Source organism: Nicotiana tabacum, chromosome 3 (assembly GCF_000715075.1).
Source record: "Nicotiana tabacum cultivar K326 chromosome 3, ASM71507v2, whole genome shotgun sequence".
NCBI classification, from domain to species: Eukaryota; Viridiplantae; Streptophyta; class Magnoliopsida; order Solanales; family Solanaceae; genus Nicotiana; species Nicotiana tabacum.
In genome coordinates this window covers 36,476,319-36,489,869 of record NC_134082.1, presented here as the reverse complement: position 1 = coordinate 36,489,869, position 13,551 = coordinate 36,476,319, and the positions used below count along the sequence as shown (strand labels likewise).

The 13,551-nt window shown below is 33.9% G+C and overlaps 2 protein-coding genes across 3 annotated transcripts; one reads left to right on the top strand and one right to left on the bottom strand.

Annotated features, from left to right (window-relative positions):
- Positions 1 to 4,356: 4,356 nt before the first annotated feature.
- LOC107774786 (uncharacterized) lies at positions 4,357 to 13,522 on the top strand. 2 transcript variants are annotated; one of them, XM_075249355.1, is made up of 8 exons: positions 4,357 to 5,029; positions 5,924 to 6,450; positions 6,543 to 6,610; positions 10,634 to 10,690; positions 10,983 to 11,120; positions 11,237 to 11,326; positions 11,430 to 11,606; positions 11,696 to 13,522. In XM_075249355.1, exons 1-5 carry the CDS (start codon positions 4,497 to 4,499, stop codon positions 10,998 to 11,000), a joined length of 1,203 nt encoding a protein of 400 aa, XP_075105456.1. In that variant the 5' UTR covers positions 4,357 to 4,496; the 3' UTR covers positions 11,001 to 11,120; positions 11,237 to 11,326; positions 11,430 to 11,606; positions 11,696 to 13,522. The 2 variants fall into 2 exon arrangements, with proteins under 2 accessions (XP_075105456.1, XP_016449917.1); XM_016594431.2 differs by lacking the exon at positions 10,983 to 11,120 and having other exon boundaries at positions 4,359 to 5,029.
- LOC107774787 (transcription termination factor MTEF1, chloroplastic-like) lies at positions 12,425 to 13,465 on the bottom strand. The gene has a single exon (XM_016594433.2). The coding sequence runs from the start codon at positions 13,463 to 13,465 to the stop codon at positions 12,566 to 12,568; it is 900 nt and encodes a 299-aa protein (XP_016449919.1). The 3' UTR covers positions 12,425 to 12,565.
- Positions 13,523 to 13,551: the final 29 nt, after the last annotated feature.

The following is a 13,551-nucleotide window of genomic DNA, read 5'->3' as shown; positions in this document are numbered from 1 at the left end:
CATATGATCTTAATAAATTCATGTAATATTATATAAGCTTAATTGTCATATTTTGGTGCTTAGATTATTCCTAAATCATATTTAAATTTTCATGTTACAAGTTATCCACTATGAGTCGATATTACATTCATAATTTCATTTTGTCGATTGTTTGACACTATTGTGAATAATTGGATATCCTTTACTTTGATTTCATCTTGGTCGGGTATCCATTCCCGTGTATATTGTGGTATTTGCTTTTTTTGCAGATCATCCAGTTTTAGGGGAAACTCTGCCAAAAAAATTTCGAATTCAAATAGTTGGACAAATCTTGAGTTGCTTGATTCTAAATTGATTCTAGAGGGATCCTAATGAGTTAGTTAACCTTAGTATATCATGTTCATACTTAGTATCTCCCTAAAATGGGCATAGGCTCCTCCATATAACTTATGGACGACGAGTGTTAGATTACGTTTGTGATTCCGTTTATGGTTTCCTTCATGACCTCTTGAGTCTATATGATGTTGTCACTGTTATGCCTCATACATGCTTACATTGATTACATTGGGGGATATATCCAATAACACCAACGAGGCCTATTGATTATATGCTGGGGAGAGATATCCTATAACACCAACCGGGCCTATTGATTATATATTTACCTGTTGGGGGGATATAGCCCATAACAACAGTCAAGCATATTATATACATGTATATAGCTATAGTTTGCATTGCATGACTATACATGAGGCTAGTTCAGTTATAAAATTACCTTATTAGGGGGGGGGGGGGAATATAGCCCGTAACACCAGACATGTACCAGTTTAGATAGTTGTTCAGTTTCAGCACATTTTCAGGTTATACTTCGGTTCAGTTCCAGACCAGTTGCTAGTTCAGACACTTGTTTAGCTTCCAACTTACATTCAGATTTCCAGCTTAAAGTCATACTTTAGTATGCTTTACATATGCTTTTTACCCTACATACTTTGTACATATCGTACTCACGTCCCTTCCGGGGTGCTGCTTTTCATGTCACGTAGATACAGATAAATCAGTGCTTGAGCCACATCAGTAGGCTATCCACTTGGAGTCACTCCGTTTTACTTCCGGGGTTGCTTATCTTTTGATAGGTGTACAGTCAGCTAGTTTGGGTATGACAGGGCCTTGTTCCGTCCAGTACTTGTTTAATTCAGCACTCCTAAAGGCCTGTGGATATGCACCTATGCAGTTAGTATGTTTTATATGTCAGCTTATGTTAGCTTTGTTGGCTTTCTAGATTATACAGTTCTTATCAATTGTGCTTATGCTTGTTCAATTTATCAGTTATATTCATGATTAGTAGATTATCAGTAGGTTTAATGATGATCGACACTTAGTGTCAGTTATCCATCATGCACTAGGCTAGGTCATGACATTAACACACTAGAAGTCAGCTTGTCACAATTTGTGACATGACGGGGTGTTTCGTATGACGGAAAATATTTTCCTTCGAAGATGTTTTCCTAAAAATATTTTCCTGAAAAATAAGTGGTTTTCTTACTTATTTTCTGGTGTTTGATTAAGTAGCAGAAAATATTTTATGAAAAATATATAAAGCAAACACTATGGGAAATGAACTGAGTAAGGCCTAGAGATGATGGTACGTTGAGTTCTAGAGGTCGGGGTGGCGAGGTTAGGGGAAGGGGTGGTGGGGTAGCAGGGAGGGGGTGGAGTGGGAGTGGAGGTGGGGTGGGGGCAAGGATGGGGGTGCATGGTAGGGCTGGGACTGGAGTGGAGAAAGTTTTAAAAAGAATTTTGAAAAATATTTTTTCTTTTATTGGTGGGGCACTCATTTTTCTCCAATTGGAGAAAAATTAGTCCATGAGAAAAATATCTTTCAAAACATTTAAGTCAACTAAACACGAAAAATAAAAAAGAATAAAAAATTTCTTCGTACCAAAAAACCCCTAATGACAATTATTAACAAATTACGACCTTTGGAATCAAACCCGAATTACAAAGCTTAACAAATAAATAAAATTACATAGGCAAAATGGGGAATTGGACTCAAACCAAGAGAAGTGGTCTTATTTCTATTATTTTTTTTTAATAAATCCATTCACCCAGGCTATACTGACCTAAGGTTATTTTTCTTATTTATCAATATTATTATAAAAGCATAAATATAATGTTCGTTGACCAAAATAGCCCTAAATATATAAAATTAGAGGTTATTTTGGTAAAATATAATAGAAATAGAGTTCTAATTAAATACTACATTTGAGTTTTGGTACCTAAAAATCAGCTACTAATTATCTACTTGGATTAGAGAAGTGCATAAACCAAACTCATTCCTACTTATACTAGACTTATAGTTTCACGTTTCTTTAGTTCCATTTAAAATGCTAAATTTTCTTCTTCTTCTTCTTCTTCTTTTTTTTGCAAATCCTTTTATGAAATTAAAAAGAATAGGAAAAAAGGAACCCAACGATAAATTTGTTCATACTCAATGTAAATTTTTTCTACTTCTTAAGTATAATAATTTATTTTAATAAATCTATCATAATTTGTTTCAAAATTCAAATTGAATTGAAATAGTTGTGAAAATCAAGAGTTGAAATAGGAAATTTGTGTCTCTCGACTTGCGCTTAAGTTGTGAACTAATTAAAGGTCATGAACTTAACGTGTGTTGTTGCATGTCATGCTCGATATGAAAATATTTAAAATTTTAGAAATTCTAGTTAAGATGATCTAATACCATTAACTATCTACAATATACAGAGAGTATTAACTTAATTAAGGGAGAAGAAAATCACGGAAGAGTCAAGGGACATCCCAGTCAATTAACATTGGAAGCATAATAAATTTTTGAAGTTGAGTCTAAGAGTTCGCTGAATTGAAACTTTTGAGTACTCAATTATAAAATAATTATTCTTACACACACTTGAAAGAGTTTATAAGGACATCCAGCTTTAGTATGATGAATAAATTAACATAATGAAAATTTCAGCATACCAGTTGAGCCGCTGAGCATGTGACACAAACTTCTAAGAATTAAAATTGGCTCCTAATAAAAAAAATACAAATTGTCTGACAAAATTGTTAACTCTAGGAATTAATCAAGCATGCAATTTTGTAACTGGGGCTGGGACTTTCACCAACAATTAGGGGTGTACAAAGAAAACCGACAAACCGCACCAACCCGATAATCCGAGTCAAACCGAGAAAAAAATCCAACTATGGTTTGGTTTGGTATTGAAAAAAAAACCCGACCACAATTGGTTTGGTTTTAACTAAAGAAAGTCAAACCGAAACCAAACCAACCCGACATTACATATATAGAAATTTTAGATATATTTAATATATAAATATACTTATTGTGATGTAATTTATAAATATTTCTTAAAAATTTTCATAAGTTTGTCTTTAAAGGTATTATTTCAAGGTTGGATTTAGAACTTTTGAATGTTCCAATAAGCTTTATAACCATTAACATTAATAAATTAAATAATACTAACAAAAGCCCAAACCAAAATCAAATCAATACTAATGCTAACAAAAGGCATTCAATTCAATACTACGAACGAGAATGTATTGAATATATTTTAGATAAAAATGCATAACCTATTTTTTGTTTTGCAATAATTTAGATAAAAATGCATAACCTATTTTTATTTTTTCTTTAGCGTTTAGTCATGTAATTAATACTCCCTTATTAGTCTACTTATTTTAGCATGACTTAGTACTTTTGGATTATGTTTATTTTTGTTATGGTTTTTTAATTAGCAATATTTATATTACATAATTTTATTGTCTTTATTGTTGAATATTTTAGGATAATGTCATGACACATCTCATATTTGCTATTATTTTCTTGGAAAATACTTTATATAGTTGTATCTTACTAGGATTAAAGAAATATTTTGAGCACAATTTATATGTTTTTTTCTACGAAGATTTTATCGGAAAAAAACCCGAAAAACCCCGAATAACCCGAAAACTCGAGAAAAATCGAGAGTGAAAACCCCGAGTTTTATTGGTTAGGTTTGGTTTTTAGATTTAATAACCCGATACAATTGGTTTGATTTGGTAATTCTAAAATCCGAACCAACCCGACCTATGTACACCCCTAGCTACAATGCTGCTTCAATTGAATTAAAAATATATGTCATTACTTAAATGTACATATGAGAATAATTAGAATTTAGTTTTCAAAAGAAAATAGATGTATGAAAAGAACCAGTTTAAACTAGGAATATAAATTTATGTTTCTTACTTTACTTTTTTTCATCTTTCTTTTCTTAGCTTGACATTTGTTAGGTGTGAAACTAGTTTTTTTAAAAGGATCAATAAGGAAAAAAAAAGATATAATAAAGATTAATAAAAAGTAGCTACAATGTTGTGAATGACAGCTACATTATGTTCAAGACCTATCAATATACAATTGCCATCTGGATATATAAAGGCAATATAGCCAGTAATCATCTCATCAGTGAAGCTTCTTACAGTTCACCGGCCGGAATACTTCGCCGGAGAAAATGGACGAGTCCTGGAGAATGAAAATGGGAATGCCTTTCACCACCAGAACAGCAACAAAAACCAGCCTTCCCAGCCGGCATTCCATGGAAGCTACCACTCGTCGCCGGGCGGAAATCTCCGGCGACTCTGAATTGGAGCCCGAAGATTTCAGTGACGTATTCGGAGGACCTCCTCGCAGTGTACTTCAACGGCAGTTCTCCGCCTGCGATGATTATACCAGGCCCTCAAATTTATCCTACGATGAGATGTTTCGACCGCAGGCGAGTATGGCTCCGGCGAGGTGTTACCGGAACTTGCCGGGATTCAGGATTCCGGTAGTAAAAGGTGGCCGGAGAGTTGATCACGGGTTTTATGGCGATATATTTGGATGCAATGAAGAAGAAGAAATGATGAGAAGGTCGAGGACGAGGTCAGGTTCTAAGTCCAAGGCGAGCTCTTCGTCGGCGTTGAGCTCAGAGGATGTTAGCCCCCTCCGGCCGGCAATCGGCGGCGAATGTTATGACGACATTTCGTTCTTCGCTACAAAACTCAGGTATATATTTACTCCGTACTCTAACGTTACCTCCAGTTTCCGTATGAACCTAGGAATATTACATATATGTCCCGGTATATGGTTTATATTACACTGGGTTTAGATATTCTTCTTCTTTCTCTCTGGGGTCTTTGTGTCATTTGAAAGGAGAAAATATATTTTTTCCGAAGGAGAAAAACATTTTGACTAATCAATAATTGGGTTTTATTGAGAATTAAACCTTGTCCTTTGTTTAAGAAGAAGTTATATGATGTAAAGCTTTTATGTAGAGGGACTGGATATAGTTGATGCTGCAATTGAAATTCCTTAACTTAGGGAAAAAACTGTTATTTTGTTAAATATTTACTGCACAGTAACTTTTTTAAAGGCAATTTGATCAAATTTCTTAGTGAAATTGTAAGCTGAATTGAACACCTTTCTTCAAATGATAGAGGTTTAAGTTTAAAGCAATGTTAACTGTTAACTTAAAATATATATTTCACTGAAATAAAATTCGTCAGGGTTTTGAAATTTGAATCAATAAACACCTAATTTTGGATGGTGAGAGTATAACTTTGTTGACGGCAAAACAAGTACTATAACTTTGTCGGACTTGCGCAGAAATATTTGAAAAATGTCTCAAAATTCTGAAAATGCATGAAGATAGATTTAGGTTATGAATGAAATGCGAGTAAGAGAGAAGCAGTTGGCGAAGATCATTCACCATCCATATCATGTAGATCTACCCCTTAGCCCAATTATAACTTTTTTTTTTCATTACTTCCATGGTCATGCCTTGTGGCACGACATCAGCAATACTATTTGAGATGGTTTGTTGGTAGGCGTTACCACATTTGCCCTTTTATAATGAAAGAAGATCTTGACGTATGCCATGGTTGTTTTATGCATTTTTAGATCAATAAATGTACCAACTGGATGGAACTCAACTACAAGGATGTATGAAGAATACCAAGGGCTGCAGGGAACACCAGTATTTTCATGCCATCCACCTTACTACAACACCAAAAACGAGCACAATGAGGATTTCAGAAGCAATAATCTTGCATTCAACCGAAGAAATTCATCTCCAGAATCAATTAGTATGAATCCCATTTCTTCTAGCAACCACAAGGTGTCTACAAATGCTTTCGAGCTCCACTCGCCTTCCTCTATTGTCTCCTCACTTTGTAAAGAGCATGATGACAGCATAGCCTGCAGAGATCAACATAATATGTCTCAACTAGAAATGTCGGAGCAAGATGAAGATGAAATCATGAGCTCTTATGTTATTGAAGTCAACCCTGATTATGGGGAAGGATCAGCGGAGGAAGAAAACGTGGTCAATGAAGCTATTGCTTGGGCTAAAGAGAAGTTCCAAGGACACTGTTCAGAGAATAATTTGAGTTTTGAAGAGGAAAAACAGCAGTCAGGAGAGATAGAAGGTGCGATGAAGGACTATTTCTCTCTATTTCAAATATATTCTCTTTTGAATTCCCGTTAACATCACTGTTTCTGGCTATTTTTCAACTTGCAGAAGTGTCTACTTTACATCAGTTTCTGGAGGAACAAAGAGATGGACATGAGTTGACCGAAATAACTACGGTAATTTTTGACAATGATCTTGCAAGACATTTTAAAGAAATGCATATATCTCTGTTGGTATAATAAGCGAAACCTGAATTTTGTTCGGAAAGTTGAGAAGAGGAGGGGGCAGGGGAATCAGTAAAACTCTCCCTTCCTATGTTTATACAAAGGAATACAGATTGTCAAGGATTTAATGGTTTTCACTTGGAACTGATGGGATTTTCTATGGAGAATGAAGTAGAGAAATCTGAGAGAAACAGAGAATTTTACAGTCCAATCCACATAAATTTCTTCCCCTCTTTTTGTTCACCCCCAACGTGTTTCAGATTATCTCTTATTTGCTCCCTACAGAAGCAAGTGAAAGAACGCCATATGTGATCTTGTTGTTTTCCATTTTTTCAGTGCCTCCATTTCTATACATACCAAACAAAGAGGAAAAATAGATATATTGACAATAGTGTTAGAAAATGAGTTAGTATCTCAAAAGGAAGTGTTCAAGTTCTTGCTTAAAAATGTCTAGATTCATTTCTATTGGCATTTAGTGTGTCTTTATTATTTCACATAATGGGCAATTATTTTTATTCTAGCCGTTAGCCCATTATGACCAATAATTAATCATTATAATATTCTAATCTTTCCTTAACCATATATACATTTTCATTCTTCTTGTGAAGATGAACAAAATTATTCCTTTTGTGAGTGAAATCAAGTATACAGAAAATACCCTCATTCCTTTTGCTGGATTTCTATCAATAATAAATCTTTGTCAGTTTATGCTCCTAGTTTTACACTAGAAGAGCTTGTTGAATCCTGAGGGATACACCCAAATTGGGTGAAATATCCTTAAGGACAGTGTCTTTTGACACGCCTCAAGCTTTGAAGAATTCCCTACAAGTTTCGTGATCAAGTATTTTCCATAAGATTTACAACAATCTTAAGGATACTTTTTTACTTTGTTCTTATGGAGAATGCTACTTATGGAATTCTGATGGACTTTAAAGACATACGGTAATTTCTTCTGCTTGATAGGTTCTTGCGTAACATTATATCTAAGTATCAGGTATGCATAATTGAACTAATACCTCCTCAACATTTATTCTTTCATGCTTATTCTCGTGAGAATATAATTGGCAAACAACTTTGGCCTTCAGATGATACATATAATCTCCTTTTAATTTTATTAGTGTTTCGGGTTGTGAGTTATTTGCTGTAATGGATTTGTAGCGTGGTATTATATATGTGCATTTTGTATTGTGAAAGAAAATGCACGTTAGTTTATTTAGTCTTATAAGAGATGCTTTTGTAGTTCTCTTTATCTTGAATATTTTGAATTTCCTCTCTTAAAATTTTAAAGAGGCAATATGTTATTTGTTTTGAGCACTAGTTAAACTTGATTTTCTAATGCATCAATATTTTACAGTTTACTTATGTTGCTAGAGATCTTAAGTGAACTATTGAGTGATTTTTAGTCTAACTTTATCAAAATGGTTATTATACATATATCTAAAAGAACTCATATATGTATATTATTGTCAATTGCTTTTCCCGCCCTTGCCTCGCTGAAATAATTTTTTTTTAATGTCAATATGGAAGAGCCTTAAAAAATTTGTGATTCTTGTTGGGACAGTATATATATTGGAGTGCCAAAATATATTGCATTTTGGTGGAAGTACTTTATAATCTAAAAATAAACTTTGCTTATCTCTTGGTCATTTAGGTGAATGTTGAGTAATGACTGATTTTTCTTCATATAACTATGAGTTATTTATTTGAAATCAAACTTTATTGAAAATAATAATTATTTTGTGGGGCACACTAAGCCATTATATATTTCTCGATGTAGAAGAGGATTCGAGTGAAATCATAATCCTACAAAGTCAAAATTAAATTTTGACTAAGCAGATGATATAATTATTGTGATCATTTCTCAAGCGAATCTTATGGCTAATGCAACAGACTGGATGTTAGACTCTTATGCTACTAAGCAGATTTGTGCTAATAAAGTTAATTTTGTGTCCTACACCCAAGTTGAAGAACAAGAAGAATGATTTATTTATTTTGGTGATTCATGAACTACTCAAGTTCTTAGAATGAAAATTGCTTCTTAAACTCACTTCTAAAAAATATTGGCATTAGTTGGATGATCCATAATTCTAATATTCGGGCAAATTTGGTTCATATAAAATTGTTAGAAAAAGTTAGACTGAAACTATATGCTCTTATTTATAAGATGAAATGTCTTATATATGAGAAGTTGGTAATACTTCTTATAAGTTATAAAAAATATTACCCCTACCTTAAAAGTTATGAAAATGTGGGGGTCACGGTATTTTACTTTGGGTTTCTTAATATTTGGGTGAATTACTTGAGAAGTACTATGAGTTAGTATTTTGTATGTGGATTTTATCACTGTATTAGAAGGATACAGTGATGGTATAAAATCTCTAATTCAGATGAATAAAAACTCACTAGTGATTGTGTGAACACCTTTTGGTTGGGTGTTGTGGTATTGAAATTGCGTGGCAATGAGGCTGATTAAGCTACCACTTTGCGAGTATTCCACTAGGAATTAAACCGACAATATTTGTGTCGATGAATAGTGATTGCCAAAGCGCAATAGCCATTATAAGAAACTAAATCTTTCAATGGGAAGAGTAGACACATTTTCTTAAGATATAATGTGATAAAGAAATTGCTTAGAGATGAGAATTTTTTCATACATATAATGTGTAGTCAAAAGAGGATTTGGTCGATCCTTTGACTCATAAGTGTAACATCGAGGGGTTGAGACTTTTGTCAAATTGAGATATATCAGCAATGATGGTAACCCAACCTATGTGTTTGGAGATCCCATGAAGTAGGTTCATATGGGTAATAACAAGTCATTAGTTGATAAAAAGTGTACTATTAAATTATGTCTCTTCCTATGGTGTGTGTATATATATAGTGCAAGGCTGCAAAGAATGTGAGGTTGAGTTATTAAACTCTTAATCCAATAATCCATAGTCTTTTATAGGTGGTGTATTGCACTGCTGAATACACTTGATGGATGGACCTATATGAGTGTGGAGTGGGGCCGCTCCTATGAAATTTGTGGCAAAATTTCTAGAGCATTCATGAAAACCAGGCGCGCGCATGGCCTCTTAGCGCAAAAACCGCGATAACGACAAAGATTGTGTGAGTATAATGTGATAGATAAGACTCTGGGCTTACAAAAGAATTTTTGGTTCATAGAAGTTCTAAATTTCACCAATTGTTCTGTAAGCTTAATCTTATTTTTTCTAGATCTGGTTCAGTGTACGAGATATCAGATTCGATGCATTATACTCATATGTAGAAAACTCAGCAAAACATTCTATCCTTCTATTCCTTTTGAGATATGTGGGGGATTGTTAGAAAATGAGTTAGTATCTCAAAAGGAAGTGTTCAAATTCTTGCTTAAAAATGTCTAGATTCATTTCTATTGGCATTTAGTGTGTCTTTATTATTTCACATAGTGGGCAATTATTTTTATTCTAGACGTTAGCCCATTATGACCAATAATTAATCATTATAATATTCTTATCTTTCCTTAGCCATATATACATTTTCATTCTTCTTGTGAAGATGAACAAGATTATTCCTTTTGAGTGAAATCAAGTATACAAAAAATACCCTAATTCCTTTTGCTTGATTTCTATCAATAATAAATCTTTGTCAGTTTATGCTCCTAGTTTTACATTAGAAGAGTTTGTTGAATCCTGGGGGATACACCTAATGTGGGTGAAATATCCTTAAGGACAGTGTCTTTTGACACGCCTCATGCTTTGAAGAATTCCCTATAAATTTCGTGATCAAGTATTTTCCGTAAGATTTACAACAAATAGTACAGAGAAAAAGTTAAATTTACTTTGAAATGCCCATAAACAATATCATGAAAGCCTAAGAAAGAAAAAAACAATATCTTGACACTGCAGGAACCGGGGAAGGGGTGTGGTTTCATAATGTTGAGATTAAGACAATTTGTCCTCTTAGTTTTTCTAGCATAACTTCTTTTTGCAGGATGAGGAACCGGATAAATGGGCAACTGGAGAAGAAAGACTGCAACTTCATAATGATGTAAGCTTCAATTTTCTCTTAGCTAGTACTCCCTCTGGTCCGCAATAAACGATCATTTTACCTTTTTATTTTGGTTCAAAATAAGTGTCGATTTACATAATCAAGAAAGAATTAATTTTATTTTCCAAAATTTGCCCTTATTAATAATTAATTAGGGTTAATTTAGTAAATCCATCTTTTTTTCTCTACGAGTTCGTAATGGGTGTGTCAAAGGTAAAATGGTCACTTATTGTGGACCCGATAATTGGATTTTTCGTTGCCAGTTGATCTCTAACAATATTGATTTTGATAGGCTCTTGTAGTTCCTTGACAAAGTTTCAGCTGAAATAGCAATATCAACATATAAGTAATGAGATCTACCATGGATTCCAAGTCAATGACTTAAAACTATATCTCTCAATGACTACAGCAGTGCTTTCCAAAGAGTCTAGTTAAGATGTGTTATGGTGCTCTATTATTCTATAAAGCATATAGAATTTTATACGTAGATGTTTCAAACATTGAGAGTTCAAGCTTCGTGTAAAAGTCTGTTTATAATGGGTACAGATGGAATTGGAGTTACTGGATGAAAAGGTAACGCTATGGTCGACGGGCAAGGAAGCTGACATCTGATTGTTCCTTTCAACACTACATCATGTAAGATCATACCCCGTTTTCTGTCAATAAATCAATGATTTACAGTTTGTGATTGCTGGAAAGATTCACTGAACATGACTCCCTCTTTCCCAAATTTTCTCAGATTGTATGGCCTAAAAGTGGGTGGCTTCCAATTGCATTAACAAACTTAATAAACAGTGCACATGTGAAGAAGACTTATCAGAAAGCAAGACTCTGTTTGCATCCAGACAAATTGCAACAAAGAAATGCAACCCTTGCGCAAAAATAGGTTGCACAGAAGGCATTTTCCATATTTCAGGTCTAGATTTGATGAATAATGTTCACTGTACTGAACTACAAGAGTCCCTAAACTCTCTTTTTCTCAAGCTTTTTTCCTCTCTTTTGTAGGATACTTGGGCAGCATTCCTTTCTGCAGATATCTTCTTCCGTCACTGAGAAACAGTTTTATTATCTATGCCCTTTACCCGCATGTGAGATAAAAGAAACAAGGAAGTTTGTACTGATGAAAAATGATCAACGAATGCCAATTTGTTCGCATAGCACTTGTGTTGTATAGGGTGTGTTAAAGGGGATGACTGAATAGAATTTTCTGCTCTCTTTAACAATATAATTGTGTGTGTGTGTGTGAACCAATAGCTTTTGGGTTAAGATTAACATATAGGTTGATCATTATCCAAAAAACATCAGAACGCGATTTTTTTACTCTGCTTTCTACCAAACAGATTAACAGAAAAAGCTAAAACAACTTAAAGAAATAGATTAACAGAAAGAAATACACTGTATTTTTGCGTACGATGAGTCATCTTGTTTTCCCATTTCCTTTTGACGTTAAGTCATTAATCTTTGGAATAATGTTCTTTACTTTGTATCCAAACTGATTGACCTTTTAAAGAAGAAATAAACAATAAAAGGAGAAAAAACTTAGAATAAAGAACTTGGACGATGTTTCACTGATAAAGAATTTTACATTTAGAGAGTAAAAATAAAGTTTGAGTTCCAAGTGATATAAATCACACCTGAACTGCTATAACAGTTAGTATTATAAAATTTGAGTTCAAAGAAAAAAGTTGTTTTGACTCTCTGTACGAACATTATTTCTGAAGAAAAGCCAAATCAATATATCAGAAAATGATCCTCTAGTCACATATTATTAGCCAAATTTACATTACATTAAACAGTGGTGTTTGAGAAAATATGTTAGCAAATTAAGGATTTACAGAGAGATGAGAATTAATAATATCCAGAGATGAGATTACTTTATCCAGTTTGTTGCCTTATCATCTCCTTGAACTCTTCATCAGTAGTCTTGAGCATCAAAGGCAAGGGAATTGAAACTCCACTCTGTACAAGTTCAATGTGCCTTGGCTTTATCCTCTTCTCCAAACTAAAAGCAAAATACTGAGGAAACTCCATCAATTCATCCAATTCACCTCCCATTTCTTGAGAAAAGTATTCAAATTTAGGCTTGAAATTGTTGTCAATGCTGAAAGTGAAGAGCCCTGGACACCTCAAAGTCATTTCCACTGCTTCATTTCTTGAAAATCCTAGACTTGCCAAATACTCCAGCTTGGGTATTAACGTATTTTCCACACTGGAAACCAGCAATATTGGATCCTGATAAGCTAAATGATGCAAATCTCTGAACCCAAGTCTTTGAAGATAAAACAAAGCTGGTTTTAGCTGGTCTTCCACACTGCAAATTAGTAATCTTGGACATTTGTTAATGACCCTTCTGAAGTTACTTTCAGGGACTCTTAGGTCTTTTGAGAGGAAGTTGAAAACTGGATTGAGTTCACATCTTATATCTGATGTCAAGATTCTTGGGCACATTCCAAAGATTCTTGCAAAGTCCTTTTGGTGAAGGCCTTTGGACTGAAGGAAAGTGATGATGGAATGAATAGTGTGTAAAGAAGCTGTGTGGAGACAAGGGTTTTGAGAGAGTGCTTTTCCTGAATCAACACCCATGATTTCCAAGCACAAGATTTTCTCCTTGAATTGCAAAGAAATGTTCTTGTGAGTTGGTTGATAGAGTGGGTTTTTTTGGAGAATGGATTTTGGTTTTGTTGATAAAAGACTCATTTGTTGCTCTGATGGTGATGGTGATGGTGATGGTAATTTCTGAACAGAGAAGCATAGAGAAGAATGAAAAGATGACATGTTTCGTAAGGGAATTTCAACAATGGCCAGTTCTAGTTAGATTGATTCTTATGAAATGGATTCCTTCTTTCCTTTGATGATTTTTA